The 23,196-nt window shown below is 45.7% G+C and overlaps 2 protein-coding genes across 3 annotated transcripts in view; both read left to right on the forward strand.

Annotated features, from left to right (window-relative positions):
* Positions 1 to 1,598: 1,598 nt before the first annotated feature.
* On the forward strand, positions 1,599 to 4,353 carry LOC127049226 (zinc finger and SCAN domain-containing protein 29-like). Its single transcript, XM_050949809.1, has 2 exons — positions 1,599 to 2,496; positions 3,728 to 4,353. The coding sequence occupies exons 1-2, from the start codon at positions 1,974 to 1,976 to the stop codon at positions 4,276 to 4,278; spliced, it is 1,074 nt and encodes a 357-aa protein (XP_050805766.1). The 5' UTR covers positions 1,599 to 1,973; the 3' UTR covers positions 4,279 to 4,353.
* Positions 4,354 to 9,296: 4,943 nt separating this feature from the next.
* The window catches only part of GOPC (golgi associated PDZ and coiled-coil motif containing), a 47,868-nt gene continuing 33,968 nt past the window's right edge, over positions 9,297 to 23,196 (forward strand). The window contains exon 1 of one of the 2 annotated variants that reach the window (XM_050949753.1): positions 9,297 to 10,200. In XM_050949753.1, the coding sequence (XP_050805710.1) occupies positions 9,907 to 10,200 (294 nt within the window). In that variant the 5' untranslated portion in view covers positions 9,297 to 9,906. The remainder of the gene's footprint in view (positions 10,201 to 23,196) is intronic. The other variant, XM_050949754.1, reaches the window with a different exon arrangement.

Genomic DNA, 23,196 nt, shown 5'->3' on the forward strand with positions numbered 1-23,196 from the left:
TTGTAGCCACTCTAAATAGTGTTAGCAGCAAAGAGTCCTGTGGCACCTTATAGACGAACAGACGTATCAGAGGGGTAACCGTGTTAGTCTGGATCTGTACAAGCAGCAAAGAGTCCTGTGGCACCTTATAGACTAATAGACCAACTATTTCACTGCTGATCAAATCATACAAGACAGAGGGCCATTGAACAACTGATGTCATTTGCATGCAAGAAAGGGAATAATGATTCTGTACAATTTGCTGAGAGTGGTGACTTTGGGGCATCTTAAGAGGACAGGGCTTGGTTGAACCAACTCATCAGCACATAAGAATGGCCTTACTGGATCAGACCAATGGTCCATCTAGCCCATAGCCTGTCTTGTGACAGTGGCTGGCGCCAGATGCTTCACAGGGAATGAATCCCATCTGGCAGTTAGAGGTTTAGGGACATCCAGAGCATGGGGTTGTGTTTCTGACCATCTTGGCTAATAACCATTCATGTACCTATCCTCATATCTAATTCTTTTTTTAACCCACTTATACTTTAGACCTTCACAGCATTCCCTAGCAACAAGCTCCACAGGTTGACTTGCGTGTTGTGTGAAGAAATATTGCTGTATGTGTGTTTTGCTGCCTATTAATTTCATTGGGTGACCTCTGGTTCTTGTGTTATGTGAAGGGGTAAATAAGACTTCTTTTTTCACATCCACCACACCATTAATAATTTTATAGACCTCTGTCATATCCCATCCTTAGTCATCTCTTTTTTAAGCTGAACAGTCTCTGTTTTTTTAATTTCTCCTCATACAGAAATTGTTCCATACTCTTAATCATGTTTTTTTCTCTTCTTAGTGACTTTTCCAATTCCAGTATCTTTTTTTGAGATGCGGCAACCAGAACTATACCCAGTATTCAAGTTGTGTGCACACCATGAATGTATATAGTGGCATTATGATATTTTCTGTCATATTATCTATCCCTTTCCTAATGGTTCCTAACATTCTGTTAGCTTTTTTGACTGCCATCGCACATTGACCAGATTATGACATACTATATCCTAGGGGAGCGTCTTGTAACCCCCATGTTCCTCTTTGGATATAATTGTGATATTGCATATAAAGCATGCCATGTGAGGTATCAGGGAAAAGATTATGATTGGCTGAAGGTCACTGTTCTATCTAAATATGTATATCATTAATGCATATGAAGTTATGAGAATGTGTTGTATGGTTGCCATGAAAATATGCTGTGGATTTGGGAAGCACCCAGATACTAACTCTCCAGAGATAATGACTAGGGAGGTAACAAACACCCAGGGGAGAGGGCATGCTGGGGGTGGGGGTGGTGCTGAATAGTAATCACCAGCCATTGTCCAGCAAGGGATCTACAATGCAATGATTCATCTCCATAAGGCCACACCAGGGGAACTGCTCAGCCTTGACTGGGGACTCAGCAATGCCCACCAGACATGCCTGAACTTGTGATCTCCAAGCACATGGACTAAGCGTATAAAACAGAACACAGTGGCCACATGCTGGGCCTTTCTCCTGCCGCCACCTATGCTGCAAGCAACAAAGACACTCAGAAGACTGAAGATTTCAACAGAGGAGAATAAGGCCTTGGCTACACTACAGAGTTGCAGCGCTGGTGAGGGGGTTACAGCGCTGCAACTTAGGATGTGTACACACTTGCACAGCACGGCCAGCGCTGCAACTCCCTGGTTGCAGCGCTGGCTGTACACTCGGTCGAGCCTCGGGTGTAGAGGATCCAGCGCTGGTCAGCAAGTGTAGACACCCACCAGCGTTTTTATTGACCTCCGTGGCATAAGTAGGTATCCCAGCATACCTTAGAAGCCTCTCCGGTAATCAAGCAAACTCCACTGTCCTGGGCTCACCTGACCCCTCCTTTAAATGCCCCGGGAATTTTAAAAATCCCCTTCCTGTTTGCTTAGCCAGGTGTGGAGTGCAATTAATCAATCAATCAATCAGCGACCATGCCTCCACGCACCAAACGAGCCCCAGCATGGACCAATGCAGAGCTGCAGGACCTCATAAGTGTTTGGGGAGAGGAGGCTGTGCAAGCACAGCTGCGCTCCAGAAGGAGAAATTATGATACCTATGGGCAGATATTGCAGTCCTTGATGAGAAGGGGCCATGAACGGGACGCATTGCAGTGCAGGGTCAAAATAAAAGAGCTGAGGAGTGCTTACTGCAAAGCTTGTGAGGGAAATCGCCGCTCAGGAGCTGCCCCCACAACCTGCCGTTTTTACCAGGAGCTGGATGCCATACTTGGGTGTGACCCCACTGCCAATCAGAGGAGCACGATGGAGAGTTCAGAGCAGGGAGAAGTGGGGGAGGGTGTAGAGGAAGCCGACAGTGAGGCTACTGGCGTGGAGGGAGACACCCCGGAGTCCCAGGAGGCATGCAGCCAGGAGCTCTTCTCAAGCCAGGAGGAGGCTAGCCAGTCGCAGCAGCAGGAAGTTGATGGTGAGGAAGAAACTGAGGATCGTGCTCGGGGTAAGCAGATTTTTATGTTTTGGGAGAGGAGGGTTTGGGTTATGGCTGCCTGCATGCATGCCTAAACGTGGAATAGCCCATTGATTTGCTCTATCACGTCTCTGTAATCTGCCTCGGTAATCTCTTGAAAAGTTGCAGCCAGAGCGTTTGCAATTTGCTTTCTCAAGTTGATAGGGAGAACCACCGTGGTCCTTGTCCCGGTCAGGCTAACTCGTCTGATCCACTGTGCAGCGAGGGGTGGGGGGACCATGGCTGCACACAGGCAAGCTGCATAGGGGCCAGGGCGGTATCCACATTGCTGTAGAAGACCCTCCCTCTCTTCCCAGGTAACACGCAGCAGTGATGTGTCTGGCAGTAGGAAACCCTGTTGAGAATTTAGGGATACTTGAGTGCAGGGCGCCAGGTTCGCGTTTCCCCAGCCCATTGCGCTCTGTTGTTTACCCCCCCCCTCCAAGCATGTAGCCAGCCACGCGGTGCGCTCCGGTGTTCCCCACCCCCCTCCCAGCACGTAGCTAGCCACGCGGTGCGCTCCGGTGTTCCCCACCCCCCTCCCAGCACGTAGCTAGCCCCGCGGTGTGCTCCGGTGTTCCCCACCCCCCTCCCAGCACGTAGCTAGCCCCGCGGTGTGCTCTGGTGTTATGCACTCCCCTCCCAGCAGGCATCCAGCACCGCGGTGCGCTCCGGTGTTCCCCACCCCCCTCCCAGCACGTAGCTAGCCCCGCGGTGTGCTCCGGTGTTATGCACCCCCCTCCCAGCAGGCATCCTGCACCGCGGTGCGCTCTGGTGTTCCCCACCCCCCTCCCAGCACGTAGCTAGCCCCGCGGTGTGCTCCGGTGTTATGCACCCCCCTCCAAGCAGGCATCCAGCACCGCAGTGCGTTCCCCCCCACCACCAGCAGGACGGCGTGAACGCGTACCAAAGCCCAACCCCCGCCCCCCCAGCAGCTTGCCACCTTCCTGTTCACTACTGTCCCCTGTTCAGGACACCAGCTACCTCCTGTACCCATTGCAGATAAACCCCAGTGACCGATCGGTCAATTCCCACTCCCAAGGGGAACTCGGGGGAAAACCACTCACCCCATTGCTCGGCATGACTTTAGCTTCCCTGCCCTCTCTGTGTTATGTGAGGTATGTGAGAAGGATGCCACCAAAAGTCTAAAAAGTCCTTCACTGTGTGATAATAAACAATGTAGCCTCTGTGTATTACATAGTTCTATCTCTCTTTTTTCTAGTGACCTTGACTAATGCAGCCGGATCACCGGCCTCACGTAGATTGCAGAACTTGAGACGAAATCCCAGAAAATCAAAAGAGGAATTGATCAAATCAGTTATGAGTCACTACAACAGAGAAAGTAGGAAGACACAGGAATGGAGAGAGAAAATGTATGAATGGAGACAGAGTGTACATGAATGGAGGCAAACAGAAAGCAGGAGAAAGGAATTGTCTGCCAAAAAAAACACAAAGCAGATGATAAGCCTCCTGGCTCGCCAAACTGAGTCTTTCGAGTCTCTCGTAGCCATGCAGACAAGTATGTACCGTTGTAACCCACAGTCCTCCCAAAGCCCTCTTTCTTGTTCCCCAGTATTTCCACAAAACAACTTTCTCCAGCAGCCAGTTTCTTATTACCCCCAGCTGCCCCCAACACCTGTACGATCACCTACCAGCCCTGATAACTATAATTCTTACCCTGTTCACTCCACCCCCATTACCCTGCAGCATAGTAATCCCGAAGTGCAGCAGACATTGAATAGTGATCAAAATAGCACATATTCAAACCTGTGAATGTACAGTCCACCACCCCGACCCCCTTGCCTTTTATGTACTGTATGTTGAATAAAGGATTTTTTTTCTTTTTCACTACGTTATATTATTGCTGGAAGTGGTAAATATTGTACCCCAAGGTAAAGCAAAGCACGTCAAATGCATCAAACATTACTGTTGGCTCTCAGCATCAAATTGCTCCCTTAAAGCATCCCTAATCCTTGAAGCCCTTTCCTGGGCCTCCCTATTAGCCCTGCTCTCTGGCTGAGCAAACTCATCCTCTAGGCGTTGAACCTCGGAGGTCCATTCCTCACTGAATCTTTCACCCTTCCCTTCACAAATATTATGGAGGGTACAGCACGCGGATATAACAGCGGAGATGCTGCTTTCCCCCAAATCTAGCTTCCCGTAAAGACACCTCCAGCGGGCTTTCAAACGGCCAAAAGCACACTCCACAGTCATTCTGCACCAGCTCAGCCTGTAGTTGAACCGGTCCTTGCTCCTGTCAAGCTTCCCTGTATACGGTTTCATGAGCCATGGCATTAAGGGGTAAGTGGGGTCTCCAAGGATCACAGTGGGCATTTCGACGTCCCCTACTGTGTTCTTGCGGTCTGGGAAAAAAATCCCGGCCCTCAGCCTCCTGAACAGGGAACTGTTCCGAAAGATGCGTGCATCGTGCACCTTTCCAGGCCATCCTGAGTAAATGTCAGTGAAATGCCCACGGTGATCCACAAGCGCTTGCAGAACCACGGAGAAATATCCCTTGCGATTAACGTACTCTGATGCCAGGTGGGGTGGTGACAGAATAGGAATATGCGTCCCATCTATTGCCCCTCCACAGTTAGGGAAACCCATTTCTGCAAAGCCATCCACAATGTCCTGCACGTTCCCAAGAGTCACAGTTCTTCTTAGCAGGGTGCGATTAATGGCTGTGCAAACTTGCATCAGCACCATTCCAACGGTAGACTTTCCCACTCCAAACTGGTTCGCCACCGATGGGAAGCAGTCTGGAGTTGCCAGCTTCCAGATTGCAATAGCCACCCACTTCTCCACTGGCAGGGCAGCTCTCAATCTCGTGTCCCTGCACCGAAGGGTAGGGGCGAGCTCAGCACACAGTGCCATGAAAGTGGCTTTTCTCATCCGAAAGTTCTGCAGCCACTGCTCGTCATCCCAAGATTGCAGGACCATGTGATCCCACCACTGAGTGCTGGTTTCCCGAGCCCAAAGGCGCCGTTCCACGGTGCTGAGCACGTCTGTTGCTGCCACAAGCAATTTAGTGTCTTCACCGTCAGGCGATTCAATATCATCGTCTGACTCCTCACTGTCACTGTCACTCTCACTTTGCAGCTGAAGGAATAGCTCCACTGCCATGCGTGATGTGCTGGCAACATTCATCAGCAAGGTCCTCAGCAGCTCAGGCTCCATTTATAACAAAAACCGCAGAAATCGCGCTGCAGAATCACAATGCCGCCAAACTGCTCGGAATGTGTAGCAAAGCACCACGGGGCGTTGGAACAGGAAGCGGAAAGACCCTCACACTTCCTTCCCCTTCCCACAAGCCACTGCGCCAAAATGGGACGAGGTGCTCTGTGGGATAGCTGCCCACAATGCACCACTCCCAACAGCGCTGCAAGTGCTGTAAATGTGGCCACACTGCAGCGCTGGTTGCTGTAAGTGTGGCCACTCTGCAGCGCTGGCCCTACACAGCTGTACTAACACAGCTGTAACTACCAGCGCTGCAAAACTGTAAGTGTAGCCATACCCTAAGATGGGTGAGAAACACCAATTCCTACGTCCAGTGCAATCCCTGAACAATAGCTAAAGAAAGAGCTTAATCTCTGGGAGATAAGGTGCGTTCTGGTATTGAGAGAGAGACTACCTTTTGCACTTACACAGAGCTCTTCTTCACCATCTGGGAGTCACATGGAAGGATAAAACCAAGTGGCCCCCACACAAGGCAAACAGAAGATACACCACAGAGCTCAGATAAGAAAAACAATTCTTTGATCAGAATAATATTCCAAATACAGTTATCAAAAAAAACCACACTCCCTCTTTCCATACACACTCCCAGGCAGGCATGTTCAAAGAAACCAAAAATGATCTCATTAGCTCTCTCCTCTGTCTTGTCTTTCCCTCATTGAGGAATGAAGAGTCTCTCTTTCATGAGATTTCCAAATAGTTTGTAAACCCCAGTTACAGTGTGTATGGGGTGATCTGGGGTGGGGGAGCACCAACTGCAGACAGGTAGCCTATGATCTTTTCCTTCTCACACAGAAGACTGGCCATTTGTTCATCAAATGGATGAGCAGTATACAGGCTGATTTTTTCCTTCCTTCCTTCCTCCCTCCTAGCCAGGAATTCCTAGGTTCACGGGGCTCAGTTTCATCTAAACTTAAAAAAAGATCTCTGTTTTCATGAGTAAGCCAACTTTATGAGGCCTGTTTACCCTCTTTTACCCCTCCAGATTATTTCTTTTAGCTAGACAGCCCTTCCTCTAGGTTTGACATTTCTGGCAGGTTTTGCAGAATGGAGCCATGTGCAGTACCTTTTTGAAGGCCAAACCAGTAAACTCTACCTGTTCTAGCCTGGTGTGGAGTTTATACACTGTTGTGAAATTTCAGAAAATATTCTTGGAGCTTTTCCCCACATTTTTCTGTGGATTTTTCAATGAACACACATCCCCAAAACAGTGCATACTACAGTATATAGCAAGTGCTCAGCCAATACGTCATTTAACCATTCTAGTGTCTCCCGGAATCTAGGAAAAGAGCAGGAGGCAGGAACAACCTAGTATTCACCTGCTAGAGTTATAGATGGCAGTAAAGCATGTATTCTCTATTTAAAGATACAAGGTGGATGAGGTAATATCTTTTATTGAATGAACGTATGTTGGTGAGAGACAAGCTTCCAAGATACACAGAGCTCTTCTTCATATCTCAGTGTAGTTTGAAAGCTTCTCTCTCTCTTACAAATAAAGATCCAATAAAAGATTTACCCCCTCCCAACCACCGTGTCTCTCTAATATCCTGGGACCAACATGGCTACAACTATGCTGCATATTCTCTATATAGTCATCCTCTGTCTGCTGTGAGAAGAGAAAATGTCAAAATTAATTAATCTAACCATTATTCAAGTGAACAGTTTAGTGGAACTAGAATAGTATTTGGCTTACCATGGCAAGGTGCTGTTATGAATGCAATTTACAGTAGGAAAGCTTTTGGCTCAGAGTGGAATTTTCACTACACCATAAATCTGACTTGTTGGGGAATCTAATGATTATTTTCATCCTTGATTGTTGGGATTAACACAGAACTGTGGTCTTAATCAAAACTGTCTGGGAGAGAGAAAAGAAACATTCTCCCCTTTAAAACATGGTCTATTAATAGAAAACAGATCTAACTGGGCATCTCTGACATTTCCTCTCAGATCATGTGCTCAGGTTTATTTATGGATGAAGAGTCACAGTAAATACTGCACTTTTTCAAAATCAAATTCCTCACCAATACACATCTCATTCTGAAAAAAATAGCAAGATTTGGAGGAATTATAAAAATGAGAAGTAGCACAAGAATCGAATGCAATAATAAGTCAGTTTTCTCTGCAGAGATCTGTATTTGGCTAATGTGCACCAAAAGTCAATTATTTCTTAAAAATTCTGTTGTCCAATTATTTACAAAAAGGACAACAGTGGGAAGTCTCACCATTACACAAGCAAGGGGGAAAAAAGGTATCAATTTTTGAATCCATGGAATAATTTCCTCCCCCCCGCACTGGATTTACTTTAATTACAGTTCAGAGACTGACTATATCTTAAATCTCAGTTCTGAAAATAGTTGCAATACATGCCTTTACTTCTGGCCACCAACAGATGGCAGCACTTGAATAGCAAAGTCCTCATCTGGGACTGGATCTTCAGTCCTTCCACAAACAAAATTCTCCCTTTAGATCAGGGACCTGATTGTGGGTGGAGTCTGCACTCAGCAAAAAATCTCCCTATTGAAGTCAAAGTTTTGTCTTAATGTGGATTGCAGAATTAGGTCTCTGAATTGGCTGGTTGCAGGCAATTGGTAATTACCAGACAGCAATAACAACATTATAATACTAAGCATTTGCTCTTCTTCAGCAGCATTTATCCAAGGTGCTCACTTTACAAACATTAATTCTTCCTATGAGGTAATTAATCAGAACATTTTAGAGGTGGAAACTGAGGCACAGAAAAGGCATAACTGGCAAGTATTGTGTTCCACGTGTGATAGTTTATGTGGCTTACAAATATATGGTATGGCTCATTTAGTAAAATTGCACATTTACAAGTAATTCCCATATGCCCATTGCCTTGGCTTCATCTTAAAGTCAATGCACTCCCCCTCCCGTCCCTCCCCCCCAAAAACCACAACAAAAACAGTGCCGGGGCAGGACACGGAGCTGCACAATATTTGTCAGCTGTGACAGATGGTTACATGCTGAAAGGTGGGGGCTGTGGGGGAGAAAGCTGGGATTGTGTAGAAGATGGGGGTGTCTGGGAACAGTGGCAGAGCGGGGATGGCGGGAGCATCGAAGGGAAGCTGGATTTGTGGGGGTTTCCGGGGACAGATGGATAGCTTTGGGAAGCTACGGCCAGCTAATTTTCTGCTGGGCGTCCAGGGGAAAAGCTGGGGTCACGATCTGCGGAAAACTGGAGGTGGCCAGGAAGGACGTTGTGGGGAACGCGGGGCCAGCTGGGGTTGTAAGGACGGGGAAGACGGGCTGACTGGACACAAGTGTTTGAGGGGTTCGCTCGCTGGGGGTGGGGCTGGAGGGGAGCTTAGGACCCGTACTGCCCCCCCTCCGGCTGCTTTCCCTGCGCTGGCCCAGTAGGGGGCACAAGGAGACTGGCCACTTCGCTACCGGCCCCAACAGATGTGCCAACAGCTGCTGGTGGCCACATCGCCGGGGGGCAGCAGCGCGCCCCGCCGCTCAGGCGCTGACATCCCGAGAGCGCGAGGCTCCGAGACACGCAGGCACGCGGCAGCCTGGCCACAGGCGGAGGCCGTTGGTGCGGGTCAGCCGCGGCTCCCGCGGGCGCCTTCCGGGCCTTTGTCTGAGCACCGACCCCGACTCAGGGCCTGCAGGCTCCGGGGAAGCGCCCTAAGGCCGCTGCGCTGCTCTGCTCTGCAGCGGGTGGTGTGTGGGCCGGGCGGCTGGCTGGCCCCTCCCTGCAGCGAAGGGCTGGAGAAGAGACAGGGGCTGCCCAGAACTGCAACGACCCCCAAGCGCAGTCTTGGCAGTACGCATAGCAGGCAGCGCCTGCGCAGTGTGAGTGGTGCAGCGGCGCTGAGATCGCTGAGGTGGGGATCGGTCATGCTCCCTGAGCTGCATTCTCAGTTGTGGCAGGCAGCACAAGTCAATCGACGATCTCAGGGCACCGACAGAGCGCCACCTCGCAACCTGTTTCGGCATCCGAGCGCATGCGCTGTAGGGACGCGTCGCTTCTCTCTCAGCCACTGTCACCAGACCGGAGAAGAGGCTACTGCCGCCGCGTCCTGCGGGCGTTGAGGGGGGCGGGCGCGCGCGCGCGCGCGCAGGTGTGTGCTGGGTGCCGCGCGGGCGTTGAGGAGAAGGGGCGCGCGCGCAGGGGGTGCCTCGCAGGTCGCCAGGGGTGTCAACATGTCCGGTATGGGGGCTGGTTCGTGCGGCTCGGGCTCCGGGGCCTGTGGCGGGGGGGTCGCCGCCGTCGCCTCCTCCCCGGGCGGGGGGGTGTCGATGTTCCGCTGGCTGGAGGTGCTGGAGAAGGAGTTCGATAAGGCCTTCGTGGACGTGGACTTGCTGCTGGGGGAGATCGACCCAGACCAAGCGGACATCACCTACGAGGGGCGGCAGAAAATGACCAGCCTCAGCTCCTGCTTCGCCCAGCTCTGCCACAAGGCGCAGACCGTGTCCCAGATCAACCACAAGCTGGAGGTGAGGGGGAAGGGTTCGAGAGGGGAAAGACTGGGCATGAAGGGGGTGGAGCTGGGTGGCCGGGGGTTGAGTCGTTAGGGGAGGTGGGAAGGAAAAGGGCTTGATCGGCTGAGGGGACCTTTTCCCCAGTGGCCTGATTGCTGCACTAGCCTCCCATTGGATAGACTGGGATTCAAGGTGTCCGTTCTGCTGTTCAAAGACTTTCCTGCACTTGGCCCTAGCTACCTGGGACACCTCTTGCTCTCCTTAGCTGTAGCCTGGCTTCCCATGGCAGCTATGGGTTGCTAGACTAATTAATCCATAGACTAGTACACAAACACACGACTTCAGCGTAGCTTTCTTAGAATATTTTTTTCACAACTCTAAAAAACAAAAACCCACCGAAACAGGTGAACACGTTTAAGAATCTATAACCAAAAAAGCACTGTTCCCTATAGAAGGAAGCCGGGGAGAATGTTTTTAAAAGCTGGAGGCACTCGGATATTATAGTGATGTGCATTGTGTAAGAACCTGGATGTATAGTTAGATTGACCACCAACTGTAGCTCTCTCATTCCTCTGTATGATTCAGAAGTAACTTAAATTGCCTTTTATGTGATCACCCCCTTACGATTAAGCTGCAGCGTGGCCTATTGCAGAAATAGTTGACTGCAGGAAGAAAGCACCTTGTCCTTGGTTTTAATCCTATTTCTTCCTGGCAGTAAGATATGGGTGTGCAGATTATCCCTTGAGCATTAGTAACACAGTGGCCGAGATGGAAAATATTTCAAAGTAGAGTACAAATTAATTCAGTAGATTGCGTTCATTGGTAATGAGCGAAGTTGTCTTCTATCTCACAGGAGTGCTTTCCAGACTGATGTTTATGGTATTATTTATGTGTGTGTTGCTGTACATTAGATATGACAAGTTCCTGCTTAAAAAATGTAACATATATAGCCATAATATGGTGGTCTACTGAGGAGTTACAGTAGACAAAATCAACATGGATAGCATGTGATGGAAGTACTATTCAGTTTTATTGTGCCATTTGAAACAGGTGTGTTTTATGAGCTATTTGAAGGGGAAGGAAGATGCATGGCAAATATTGATTTGGAAAGCTGATCCATGTATAATTACTGGGGAAAACAATAATTAAATCTTGAATGAGGGAAGAGAAAAAGGGAACATTTAAGAGAGTTGCTTCAGTGCAGCATATGGGGGGGGACTGAGGCAGGGTGTTAGAAGCAATGAAGACTAAAGGTGATATTGGAGTTCTGGAGTGAGTAGAGATAATGTTCTTGATAGTGTGGGCACAATTTAAAGCAGCGGTTTTCAAACTTCTTGGGCTGAGCCTCCTCCCCCAATTTAAGTTACAATTTTTGGTTGCGCCCCCCCTGAACCCAGACAAAAGAAGTGAATCAAGGGGTGGAGGTAGTGCTCCCTCCCAAACACCCCAGGTGCCAGACGATGTTGCTCATCTCACCCCCTTTCTCTCCCCTCGAATGTTCCTCCACGGCCTTCAGTTTGAAAACCTCTGATTTAAAGGTTCTGGTGCTATACAGTGGGGTTCATGGCAGGGCATATAAACCCTGACAGAAATCTGTGTGTGCACCGTGACTCTGCATCCCCACATACACACATCTCGTCTCTGGGAGTGAGTGCTTGAAAAGTGAGGATAAGCTTCTTCATGTTAGTGAAATAATTTTCCATTGAGCAATTACTTTTAATACATCTTTGATATATACAGTTGGTTTTTTTGTCTTTATCTTTTAAAAATAGCCATTAAAATGTTTTATCTTGTGCACTGTAGTTTTCATAATAACAGTTTTGGGAAACCTTAAGTTTTAGAGACCTCTATTTGAAATGGAAATTGCTTATTTGAAGGAACTGATGATACAGTTACAAGCTATGATGAGAATAAATGTCTTTGTCTTTATTACAGACCTTTAATCAAAAGACCTGGTGCTCAACATGAAGGATACAGTTTCAAATTTTGAAACAATTCACCTGGGTCAATATTGGTACTTGGAACATGATCAGTAGACTCACTGTAGTTTAAAATTCATGTTACTCTATTTTATGAAGTAATTAAAATAACAACCACTACCTAGTAGCTGGCTACCAGGATTTAAAAGCACCTGCATATTTTAGTTTGAAGCCATCATTTGGATCATAAAACTGCAGCGAAACACCGTTTGGTGGGGGTACCAACATTTACTCAGAAGGACAAGGTGGATGAGATCATATTTTTTTATTGAACCAAAGTTGGTCAGAGAGACAAGCTTCTGAGCTTGCAGGCAGAGCTGTCTTGAAAGCTTATCTCTCTCACCAACCGAAGTTGGTCCAATAAAAGATACTGTCTCACCCACTGTGTCATTCTAATACCCTGGACCAGCACGGCTACATCAACACTGCCTATAATATTTACTCAGATCACTTGTTTCAACTGTCATCTTAATTTTTACATAAGCTGTTAGCAGTAACAGAACACAAATCATGAATTCTGTTTTTATCTGGATATGAATAATATTTTATATTGAAGTACTACTGATTATCTAAAACTAAGACCCTTCAATTTGGTAGATATGTGAGTTGTCTTTTTGAGTGTGATGAGACTGTTTGTTCATATTTTTGGCTGTGCCCATCACTGTAGTATCTGTATAATGGTATATATGTGCAAAAGTGTTTGCAGGACTGTGCGCCAACTGTATGTATAGAAAGGGTTGCTCTGTTAAGATGGAAGGTGCTAATAGTGGTGCCAAAGTGCTACTTCTCTTCCTTCTCTCCATACTTTCCAAAAGGGTTTTCAAAGCATTTCTAAATTTATTTATTTTTTACAATTCTCTTGAAATGTCAGTATTTTAGCATTGCATCTTAAACACGTCAGTAGTCTACTTACATACTATTTTGAAGAGTATAAGCAAATAAAATAACTAATGCCTGTATCATGTTGTTTTGTTTCATTTTTTGTTTGTTTTAAAACAGAACTCCTCTTTAGAGCTGTAGTGGTCATGTAATTGTGTTGCAGACACGCAAACAGAGAAGTGCTATTGAGTTGAGTGTAAGATCTTGGTTTGTTTTTTCTTGTTAGTGAAGTTGTCCTTGAGGGTCACATTTAGTGCCTTGGGGGCCAGGAACTGGACACTGCTGCTCTAAGGAGTTTGGTACTTAACACATGTTTTATATTGCCAGCACTTAGTTATTACTACAGTGAACGGCAGCAATATAAAACTTTAAGATAGTCAGTCAGTAATTTAAGGATAAAAAACATTCCAGGGATGCTGTAGTAAAATAGGTACACTTCTACCCTGATATAATGCCACCTGATATAATACAAATTCGGATATAATGCGGTAAAGCAGTGCTCCGGGGCGGGGGGCAGGGGGCAGGGCTATGCTCTATGGTGGATCAAATCAAGTTCGATATAACATGGTTTCACCTATATGCGGTAAGATTTTTTGGCTCCCAAGGACAGCGTTATATCGAGGTAGAGGTGTATTACAAACCCAGGAAATTCAGGTTATGATTACATTTAAAAGAAATTCAAATGGAGATGCACAATTAAGACACCCAGACAACCTTAACTCGGCCCTATAGTGACAATATGCAATAGGTATATAATTATGATTAATCCATAATAGTGTCTGGTGTCCCACATTAGTTTAATCTGATTTGTAAAGGCATATTAGATATATTTTCATTGTTTTTCTTCATGTTAGTACAGGGTTGAGTTCAGGTTAAGCAGATTAAGTAAGCCTCCTATGGCTACCATCTTTCCAGAAGTCATCTTGGCTTCACTTTTACCGGGAAAAATGGACAATGTTGGTGATTTTGAAAGAGGGTATCTTGACTGTGAAGGTGTGGGGCCTCAGACCCACTGAGAACAATAGGAGATGGCAGTCATTTTGAAATAGTTCAAGAAATTCCCAGTAGTACATTATTATCAATTTCTTCTGAAGAGGAAATTGTTTTGAAAAATAACAGGGGGAAATGACCATTATCATTAAAAAAAACAAAACCCAATCTTTTACTGTAGTCAATGCATGAAATTTTAGTGAATTTTAGCTTATAGGAAGTTTCAAGTGTTGTACCACTGTTAAGATCATTCTGGATGAAAAGTGGTCTGAGATAAGGTGTTACATTTATTAAAGGATCTTTGTTTAATTAGGCTAATGGATTTATTTATAAATTCTTAAAATTTATTCTGTACTCTCAGTATGTGTTGTGATTTTGGAGGTTACACTCTATTCTTTATATATAACAAAGTATTTGAATACCTTTGCTTCCAGTACAAAACTGAACGCATCCTTAACTACGAGACTGTGACTTGCACTTCCATAAACTATCTTTAAAAAGTCCATACCAAAACCTCTAAGGTGCCTGACAATCAATTGTTCTTAAAGTAACAGAGGCCCCAATTCAGCAAAAACACATCTGTGCTTAACTTTAAACACATGAGTACAGTGACGTAGCCAGGTTCTAAGAGCAGGGGAAGCAAACATAAAAAAGGCGCCCCCCTTGGCTCCTCCTCTGGCCTCGTCCCCCCGGCGCCTCCGGCCACTCCGCACCCTCCCCCCCCTTTGGCTGGCTCTTCCAGCCGCGCCGTACCCCCCGCCCTCATAGGGTCCACTTCACGCTGGCCTCCCCTCTGTGCTGCTACAGTACCGAGCCCTGCACACACCCTGACAGTCCCACGTTCCCCCAGGCCGGGCCGAGCCGTGGTGGAGTCCGTGTCCTTTTAAGAGCAGAGCTGGGCTGAGCCGAGCCGGCGGGAAGTAGCTCCACTCCCTGCTGCAGGCTGATGCCGGAGCCTAGGCTGACAGCCAGGCTTGTCTCCTGCACCAGCTCCGGGGGGGGGCTTTGCTATGGCTCCCCCAGTCCCCCCAGGCCGGGCCGCCCCCTGCACCTGCACAATAGGGGCGGATTGCATGAGGGCAGGACCCAGTGGGGCTGAGGGCTGAACAGGCCCAGCAGGGCGGTGCGGGGGCTGCTGGATGGGGAAGCTGGGGAAGGGGTGGCACGGCCTCAACCCCCTGAGGCTGCCTGCCCTGCGGAGGAGGCAGAGGGCGCAAGCCGCAGCAGGACCCCAGCCTCCCGGGGGAGGGGATCTGGGGCCAGCCAGGGGAGGCAGGAGCAGCCTTGGGGGTGCTGGGCGTGTGCAGGGCAGAGCCCCAGGAGAGCCCCAGCCCCGCGGCAGGCAATGCTGCGGAGGATGAGCCCGCGCCCCGTGGCGGGCGAGGGGAGCCCCTACAAGCCCAATGAGTTTGCCCAATGCTTCCTTGTTCTGCCTTGCACTGCGTCAGGGAAGCCAGTCCCCAGGGAGCAGAACACGTAGGCACGTGGCTTCCCCAAGAAACACGCTGCGCTGCTAACCGCTCCCAGCGCAGCAGGGCTGGGGCTTGGGGCAAACAGCCTCAGAGCCTGGCTTGGGGAGGCTTTATCTGCAGCCAGGAGACCAAACACTGCTGCAGAAGAGCCCGTGCATGGGGCGATGTGCTGGAGGTGGCCATGCCAAGCAGTGCCGGTGGGCGGGCAGACTGGGCTAGACCATGCGAAGGCAGGCACCGCCCCCCAGCAGCACGCAGAGCCGGAGCTGACCCAGGAATTGCTTTCTGTGCCACTTTCTGTGCCCTGCGCCGCCCCGCCCCACCACAGAGACCAGCCCGTGGGCCCCCTACTCCCGCCTGCAGGAGTTCAACTAAGGCACCACTTTTGGAAAATGTCCTGAGGGGAAGTGGCTGCTTCCGTTGCACTCCACTAGCTACGCTACTGCATGAATAGCCTCCTCTGCTTTCTCGTAGGCTTAAGTACTTCGCTGAATCAGGCTCATTATGATAACTGCTCAGCACCTTAAATACTCGTATACAAATAACTTGTTAACTCAGACAGCCAGGAGTATTAAATAATCATATATAGGTAACAGTAAGGTTTCTGTCTTACCAAAAAAAAACCCAGAACAAACATGCAGGTGGAACCCTATATACATACAGAGTCCCGTTGGTTTCTATACAGGCGTGGAGTCCAGATTAAATTACAGGTTTGGGGTCATACTCAGCTAACGGTAAATCAAGGAACCATGTCTGTAATATTTATCTTTGTATTTTCAGTGCAGCCTAATAAAGAGCTCTAAAAATGTTGCCAGCATACTTTCTTTTGAAATGTGGTTCTGAGTTTTCTCATTATTTAAAGAGACCATTTTAGATAAATCAGCACGCAGTTTTACTCCTAGATCTCTGTGTATGTTGGGACTGAATGTGATCTAGTATTTTGAAATGTCACCTGAATCAGATTTGGTCCAGTTAACTTTATATCCCGGGACGTGACCTTATTTTGTGATGTGGGAAGTGGAGGTGAAGCTATGCCTGAATTCTTAAATATCATCAATGTCAGTCCAGGTTTATAAGAGTCATCAGCCGTATGCATGTTTAATTTATAAATTTCTCACCAACTTCATGGCTGGTAGGGATTGGCTACACTTAATCCATATTCTCGTGCTTCTGAAATCCTAGAATTTTGTCTAAGAAGTTTTGTTTACATGACTTGTGCTTCAGAAATCAGTGTGTGTAAAAGACAAGAGAAGAAAAGTTGAACTTCCAAAGAGTAAATGCTCGGGTGCTACTGTTTTATTTTTAAATTTTATTCACAGAATTGTAACATTTATATACACTAGTTAATAACACTCTTAAAATAATGACATCAATAATAAGGAGCATAACAGTTTTTACAAGGTATGAGTATTCTTGGAATACAATTAAAAAGAAAAAGCAACTTGAAAAAATACTCCTGTGATACAGGCATAATATTGAAATTTCCAACAAGAGTTACAGTTGATTAAAAAGGAATTCTGAACTGTATTTTTATAAATAAGTACAAATAATATGATATAGTCAAGTCCAGAGTAAAACTACAATTATGTACAAAACAATGACAGCAATCAGTACATAAAACAAAATAAACACACAACGATAATAGCTTGCAGCAGGAACAGGTATTTCCATTCTAACAGTAGAAATGGAAAATATTTATTATAAATAAGATTGTGATATCTGACCTATATTTACCAAAACAACCCGTGTGAAGTTTATATTTATTGTTAGCTTGTTCGTTATTAGTGTTCTACAAGGGAAAAAGAGTGAAAACTTGCAAAAAGTCATATGTCTAGACTGGGTTTTCTGCACAACAGACAAAACTGATGCTGTCTGTCGCTTTAGTCCTCCAACCAATGTTTCAGCATGTTTCATCAGGACTTTTGACTGGACCTGAGGAATAAGAAAATTAGTACTAGTTCTCACATACCATTTTTCATTGTGTATGGAAATATATTTAAATTGAGCCAAAGTGAGTCAGAAGTTAAGGGTACGTTCACTGCCATCTATTGTATTTGTATGAAGTACTTTTACTTAAATGTTATTAAAGCTAAAGGACAATTCAATTCAACTTTATCTTTGTTTTTGTTTGGATTATAGCATTAATTTAGGTCCTTAATATTTAGCCGCAGTGGTCTAAAATATTTGTATTTAATACAGCTGTTTGTATAGGTGTAGCATGTTCTTTATGTTCTTCTTGGGGTTACAAGAATGGTGGAGCTCCTGTGTGAAACTTTAACTGAATGTTTTAACAGTTTGAAATTACTGAAACACCATCGTAAAATAAAGTTTGTCCTATTCTTTTATGTGGTTATGATAATCAGGACACAAATGTTATTTATAGATGTCATGATATTGTGTAAATCAGGGCTTAAAAAAATCCATTCACTTATTCACTTGTGCAAAATGGAAAGCATTCTCTGGAAAGTTGGGGAGCCTAAGGTTTTTTTAAAAAAATTTTTTTTACCGGTTATTATTTTAAAGGTATAGTGTTTATCTTTCTGAGGCTACAGACAGCTTGTGCGTGGCTCCTGCTGCATCTATCTTTGCTAGGAACAGAGTACAATTAACAAGACTCTGGTCAGTTTTTTAGAGCAAATCATGTCATTTTCATACTGTATTTCCTGAGAAGGTAGCAAACAGAGGTAGGTATTGGAGGTATTCACTGGGAAAGAGGACTCAAATAATTGAGGCTGAGGAAGGAATAGAGTAGTTTCCACTGTGGTTTTTTTTGTGGCAGACTTGGGAGAAGGGTAGAGTAGTGGAGATCCCTCTTAGATCCTAGGTGACTCTGGATGAAGAATATAGAGAAAAGAGTTCTCTTCCAGCCAGTAGAGGAAGGTGACACTTTGAAATGTATCAGGTAACTATTAGTCACAGGCTGATCCAAAGATGAAGCCCTCAGGCAGACTAGGTACACTAAAAATCCCAGCATCTTTGGGGTATGCTTCTGCTGAACACATTGCCTCAGGGTGTTATTTAGTGGAGCCTGACCACACTCATTTCTTGTATCTGCCTTTGTTAAGTGTAGGCCTCTGACTGGTAGGAAGTATATTTTTTTTCAAGTGCTGATATATGTTGAATTTATTTAGTACTTGTGTATATTTCCAAGTTGAGCCCATATTAATAACTGTATTGTTTCTGAAGTATAGTAGTTCCTCTGAAGAAAAAAATAGGTTAACCAGCACTTCTCCCTTCAAAAAATTCCAACCATAACAAAATGTGTGACATAAACAAAAATGTAGAGATGTGGAGGCTATACAATTTGTATTGCCTTGTGTTGTGCAAGCCCTGTATAAAACTGCAGTAGAAGGCACAGAACAGTTCACTATTGTAATGTGCAGTGGAATGGGGAAGGGAAGGATTCATTCCCTGGAGGAACTCCCCAGCTTACAACATTGCTGCTTGATCTGCATAATAGGGTCAGGATTTGGGCCTTATGCAATTCATATCTCTTTTCAGAGTTTAAGACCAGAAGATATCACCAGATCATCTGTGCTGATCTCCTGTACATCACAGGCCACTACACAGCACCCAGCCACCCCTACACCATGCCCAACAACCAAACTTAGATTGAAGTATTACAGACCTCAGGAGCCTAAACTATTGTGTGCTACAGGCAGAGAACAGAAAGGACTGAGGTGCTCCAGTGCCTGAGGCTCTTGTCCTGACAAGGAGTTGATTTAGTGAGATATACCCAGATGATCCTAGCAAGTGACCAATGCCCTAAGCTACAGAGGAAGACAAAAATTCCCCAACATCCTGCCAATCTGACCTGTGGAAAAATTCCTTTCTGACCTAAATATGGCAATCCATTAAACCCTGAGCATATGAGCAAGACCCACCAGCAAAGCAGAGAGAGAGAATTCTCAGTACCACCTCAGAGCACTAGTCTACTTCCTCCAGCATCTCTTCTTTAGCCTGTGGAAATTTCTAATGTTTCAGAGGAGGAAGACTACAAAAAACCCAAATTACATCGAGAGGGGTGGGGGGAATTCCCTTCCTGGTGTCTACAGGTGATCAGCTAAGCATGAGATTTTTGAAACATGGCTAAGGGCTTCTGATTTTTCAGTTTTAACCTATAAACACTGATAAAACCCACCCTAGTACGAAAATTTTGAAAAGGGGTTTGTCTAGTAAACATTGGAAACACCTTGTGTCTAAGGGCTTGTCTATGCAGAGCATTAATGCAGGCTACAAGGATTTGAATTCTAAAATGCACTAACATGTTGTACTTCAATTGGTCTGTTTAGAGTCTGCTGGTGTGTACTGAAGGTTCCCTAATGCACTTTAATGTAGTTGTGTTTGAAACAGTACTGCTGTAAAAGGAGCCTATGTGGCATCTGTCTAGCTGGGTTGAGGCTCCTTGTGATGCCCAGTTACCACCACAGGATTGGCTCAGTCCAGGCTCCAGCCTCTGAGTCCCTCCTTTGTGGGCCTGCTCACTTCGTTTACGGGGGGGGGGGGGGGGGGGGCTTTTCCTGGGGATTCTCCTTTTCCGACTGCAGCTTCCTCCTTTTAAAACCCTCCTCCCTGCCAACCTACCTTCGCATACAGAGCCTCTATAAACCCTGTGCTGACAGGGAAAGGGTTATATATCCCATCACAACCATGTTAAAGTGCACTAGGGAGCATTATAAAGAGATTATTCATAGAAAGTCCTGGATATTACAGAGAACTCAACAATTGCTAAAAATAGATTGTGATAAATGAAATGAATAACCCCAGAAAAACAGAAGCTCTAGACGTGGCTTTAAGATTTCTTTTTCCACACTCAGGAAGACAGTATTATATATTAGTTTACACTTGGTTCATGTTTGGAAGGTGTATTTTCTAATTGCAAGACTAGAAATGTTCTTACATGAAAATTTAGTTTCTGCAGAAATTGGTGGGTGAATCCCCCACCCTCCAGTTTCTGGGAAAAGTTTAATTCTTGCTGCTGGAATGTGGAGTAGAGGATTTGTTGAGCCATGCTTATATGATTAAAACACTTTTTTTTAGTAAGATACAAGTAGTGTCAATAGCCTAGAGGCCAGAAGACTAATAGCCAAAATCAGATGTGGATTTGTAAACTACATATTACTTAATGATGTTAATTGAGACTTGATATACATTACATGAGGAGAGGCTACTGTGAAAAACAGTAATCCCCTCCCCTCCACTCACACACATCTTAAGTGTTTAACTGCATTCCAACAGGTTTGTGTCCTGATCCTGCAAAAAGTCCACATATATGGACTCCTGTATCTGCATGAAGCATTATTGAAGTAATGTACAGTTCCTTTTTTTTAACAGTGTCAAGCACACTATTGATGTTTAATAAACTGTAAAATAAATGTTTTTTTTTTTTGGTCTGATCATGGTCTCCATTATCCAATAAAAGTTTCACCTTTTTTAATATATGTTTGTTTTGGTGATATTCACAGTACTTCTATAATGAATTAAATGTCTTAACATGAGTTTCCCTTACAATGATTTGAGAGCTCAGTGGTCACAAACTTCACAGAAGCATTAAGTAGTGCATCTTAGTCGCTTTGATATATGGTGGTTATGTTCAGAAGTTTGGTGTGAGACTAGAAATTAGTGTATGGCATAAAAGCTTAAGGTAGAACAAAGCCAACTTCCCTGTGTCCTTGGAAGCCTTCCAGCATTCCCCTCCCAACTTTCTGTGGGGTTCCATAGAGCTCTATCCTATGTTCCCTTTTCTCTCTACATCCTATTTCTGGGTAGTGTCATCCACAAGCCTGAATTCAACTACTATCTCTGTGATGACAACACTCAGATCTACCTCTCTTCTCCAGACTTGTCTCCTCTTGGCCGTGTCTTTGATTCTCCTCATGGATGTCTAACCGTCAGCTGAAGTTCAGTGTGTTTAAAACAGAGCTCCTAATCTTCCCCAAAGCCCTCCTTGTTTCCTCCTTTCTTGATCACTATGGACAACATGAGCACCCTGCCTATCACTCAGGCCCATAACCTGGGTGTCATATTTGACCTCTCTAGCTCCTCAAATCCAGGTTATATTTAATCTTGCAGATTCTTTCTGCATAACATTTGTAAGATATGACCTTTCTTATCCATCCATACTGCTAACACTCATGTCCAACCACTCAGAGTCTTGTCTCGATTACTGCAACTTTCTGGGCTTGACCAATGCAGTCTTGCCCTGCTCATATCCATTCAGAATGGTGCTGCAAAGATCGTTTTCCTAGTCCATTGCTTTGATTGTGACGCCCCTTTGCATCGCTTCACTGGCATCCTCTTCTCCGTCACATCAGAAATAAGCTGTTTATAAACACTATCAAGGCCCATCACAGTCAATCCCCACCCTATCTATTAGCTCATTTGGTATTGAGCTGTTGAGTCCCACCTCCAGTGTACCCATGATGTCACCTCCATTGCTAACTTGTTAATGTGTGCTTTCTTCCATGCTCATAGACTCATAGGTCAGAAGGGACCAATATGATCATCTAGTCTGACCTCCTGCACAAGGCAGGCCACAGAACCCCACCCATCCAATTTTATAGCAACCTCTAACCCAGGACTGAGTTATTGAAATCCTCAAAATTGGTTTGAAGACCTCAAGCTGCAGAGAATCCACCAGCAAGCGACCCGTGCCCCACGCTGCAGGGGAAGGCGAAAAACCTCCAGGGCCCCTGCCAATCCTCCCTGGAGGAAAATTCCTTCCCGACCCCAAATATGGCGATCAGCTAAACCCTGAGCATGTGGGCAAGACTCACCAGCCAGCACCCAAGAAGGAATTCTCTGCAGTAACTCAGTTCCCATCCCATCCAACATCTCCCCGCAGACCATTGAGCAGACCTATCTGGTGGTAACCCAAGATCAATTGCCCAAATTAACGATCCTATCATAACATCCCCTCCATATACTTATCAAGCGTTGTCTTAAAGCCAGAAAAGTCTTTTGCCCCTACTACTTCCCTCGGAAGGCTGTTCCAGAACTTCACTCCCCTAATGGTTAGAAACCTTCGTCTAATTTCAAGTCTAAACTTCCTAATATCCAGTTTATACCCATTCGTCCTCGTGCCTACATTAGTACTAAACTTAAATAATTCCTCTCCCTCCCTCACGTTAACCCCCCTAATATATTTATATAGAGCAAGCATATCCCCCCGCAGCCTTCTTTTGGCCAGGCTAAACAAGCCAAGCTCTTTAAGTCTCCTTTCATAAGGCAGTTTTTCCATTCCTCGGATCATCCTAGTAGCCCGTCTCTGAACCTGTTCCAGTTTGAATTCATCCTTCTTGAACATGGGACACCAGAACTGCACACAGTATTCCAGATGGGGTCTCACCAATGCCTTATATAACGGTACTAACACCTCCTTATCCTTGCTGGAAATACCTCGCCTGATGCATCCCAAAATCGCATTTGCTTTTTTAACAGCCGTATCACATTGGCGACTCATAGTCATCCTGCTATCAACCAATACCCCAAGGTCCTTCTCCTCCTCTGTCACTTCCAACTGATGCGCCCCCAACGTATATCTAAAATTCTTATTATTAATGCCTAAGTGCATGACCTTGCACTTTTCACTATTGTATTTCATCCTATTTCTATTACTCCAGTTTACAAGGTGGTTCAGATCTTCCTGAATAGTATCCCTGTCCTTCTCCGTGTTAGCAATACCCCCGAGC

Source organism: Gopherus flavomarginatus, chromosome 4 (assembly GCF_025201925.1).
Source record: "Gopherus flavomarginatus isolate rGopFla2 chromosome 4, rGopFla2.mat.asm, whole genome shotgun sequence".
NCBI lineage: Eukaryota > Metazoa > Chordata > Testudines > Testudinidae > Gopherus > Gopherus flavomarginatus.

Excerpts from the sequence above, each read along its gene's own strand:
- LOC127049226 (XM_050949809.1), top strand. The coding sequence starts at position 1,974 with ATGCCTCCACGCACCAAACGAGCCCCAGCATGGACCAATGCAGAGCTG. Across the intron at positions 2,497-3,727 it reads AACTGAGGATCGTGCTCGGG|TGACCTTGACTAATGCAGCC; the intron begins GTAAGCAGATTT and ends TCTTTTTTCTAG.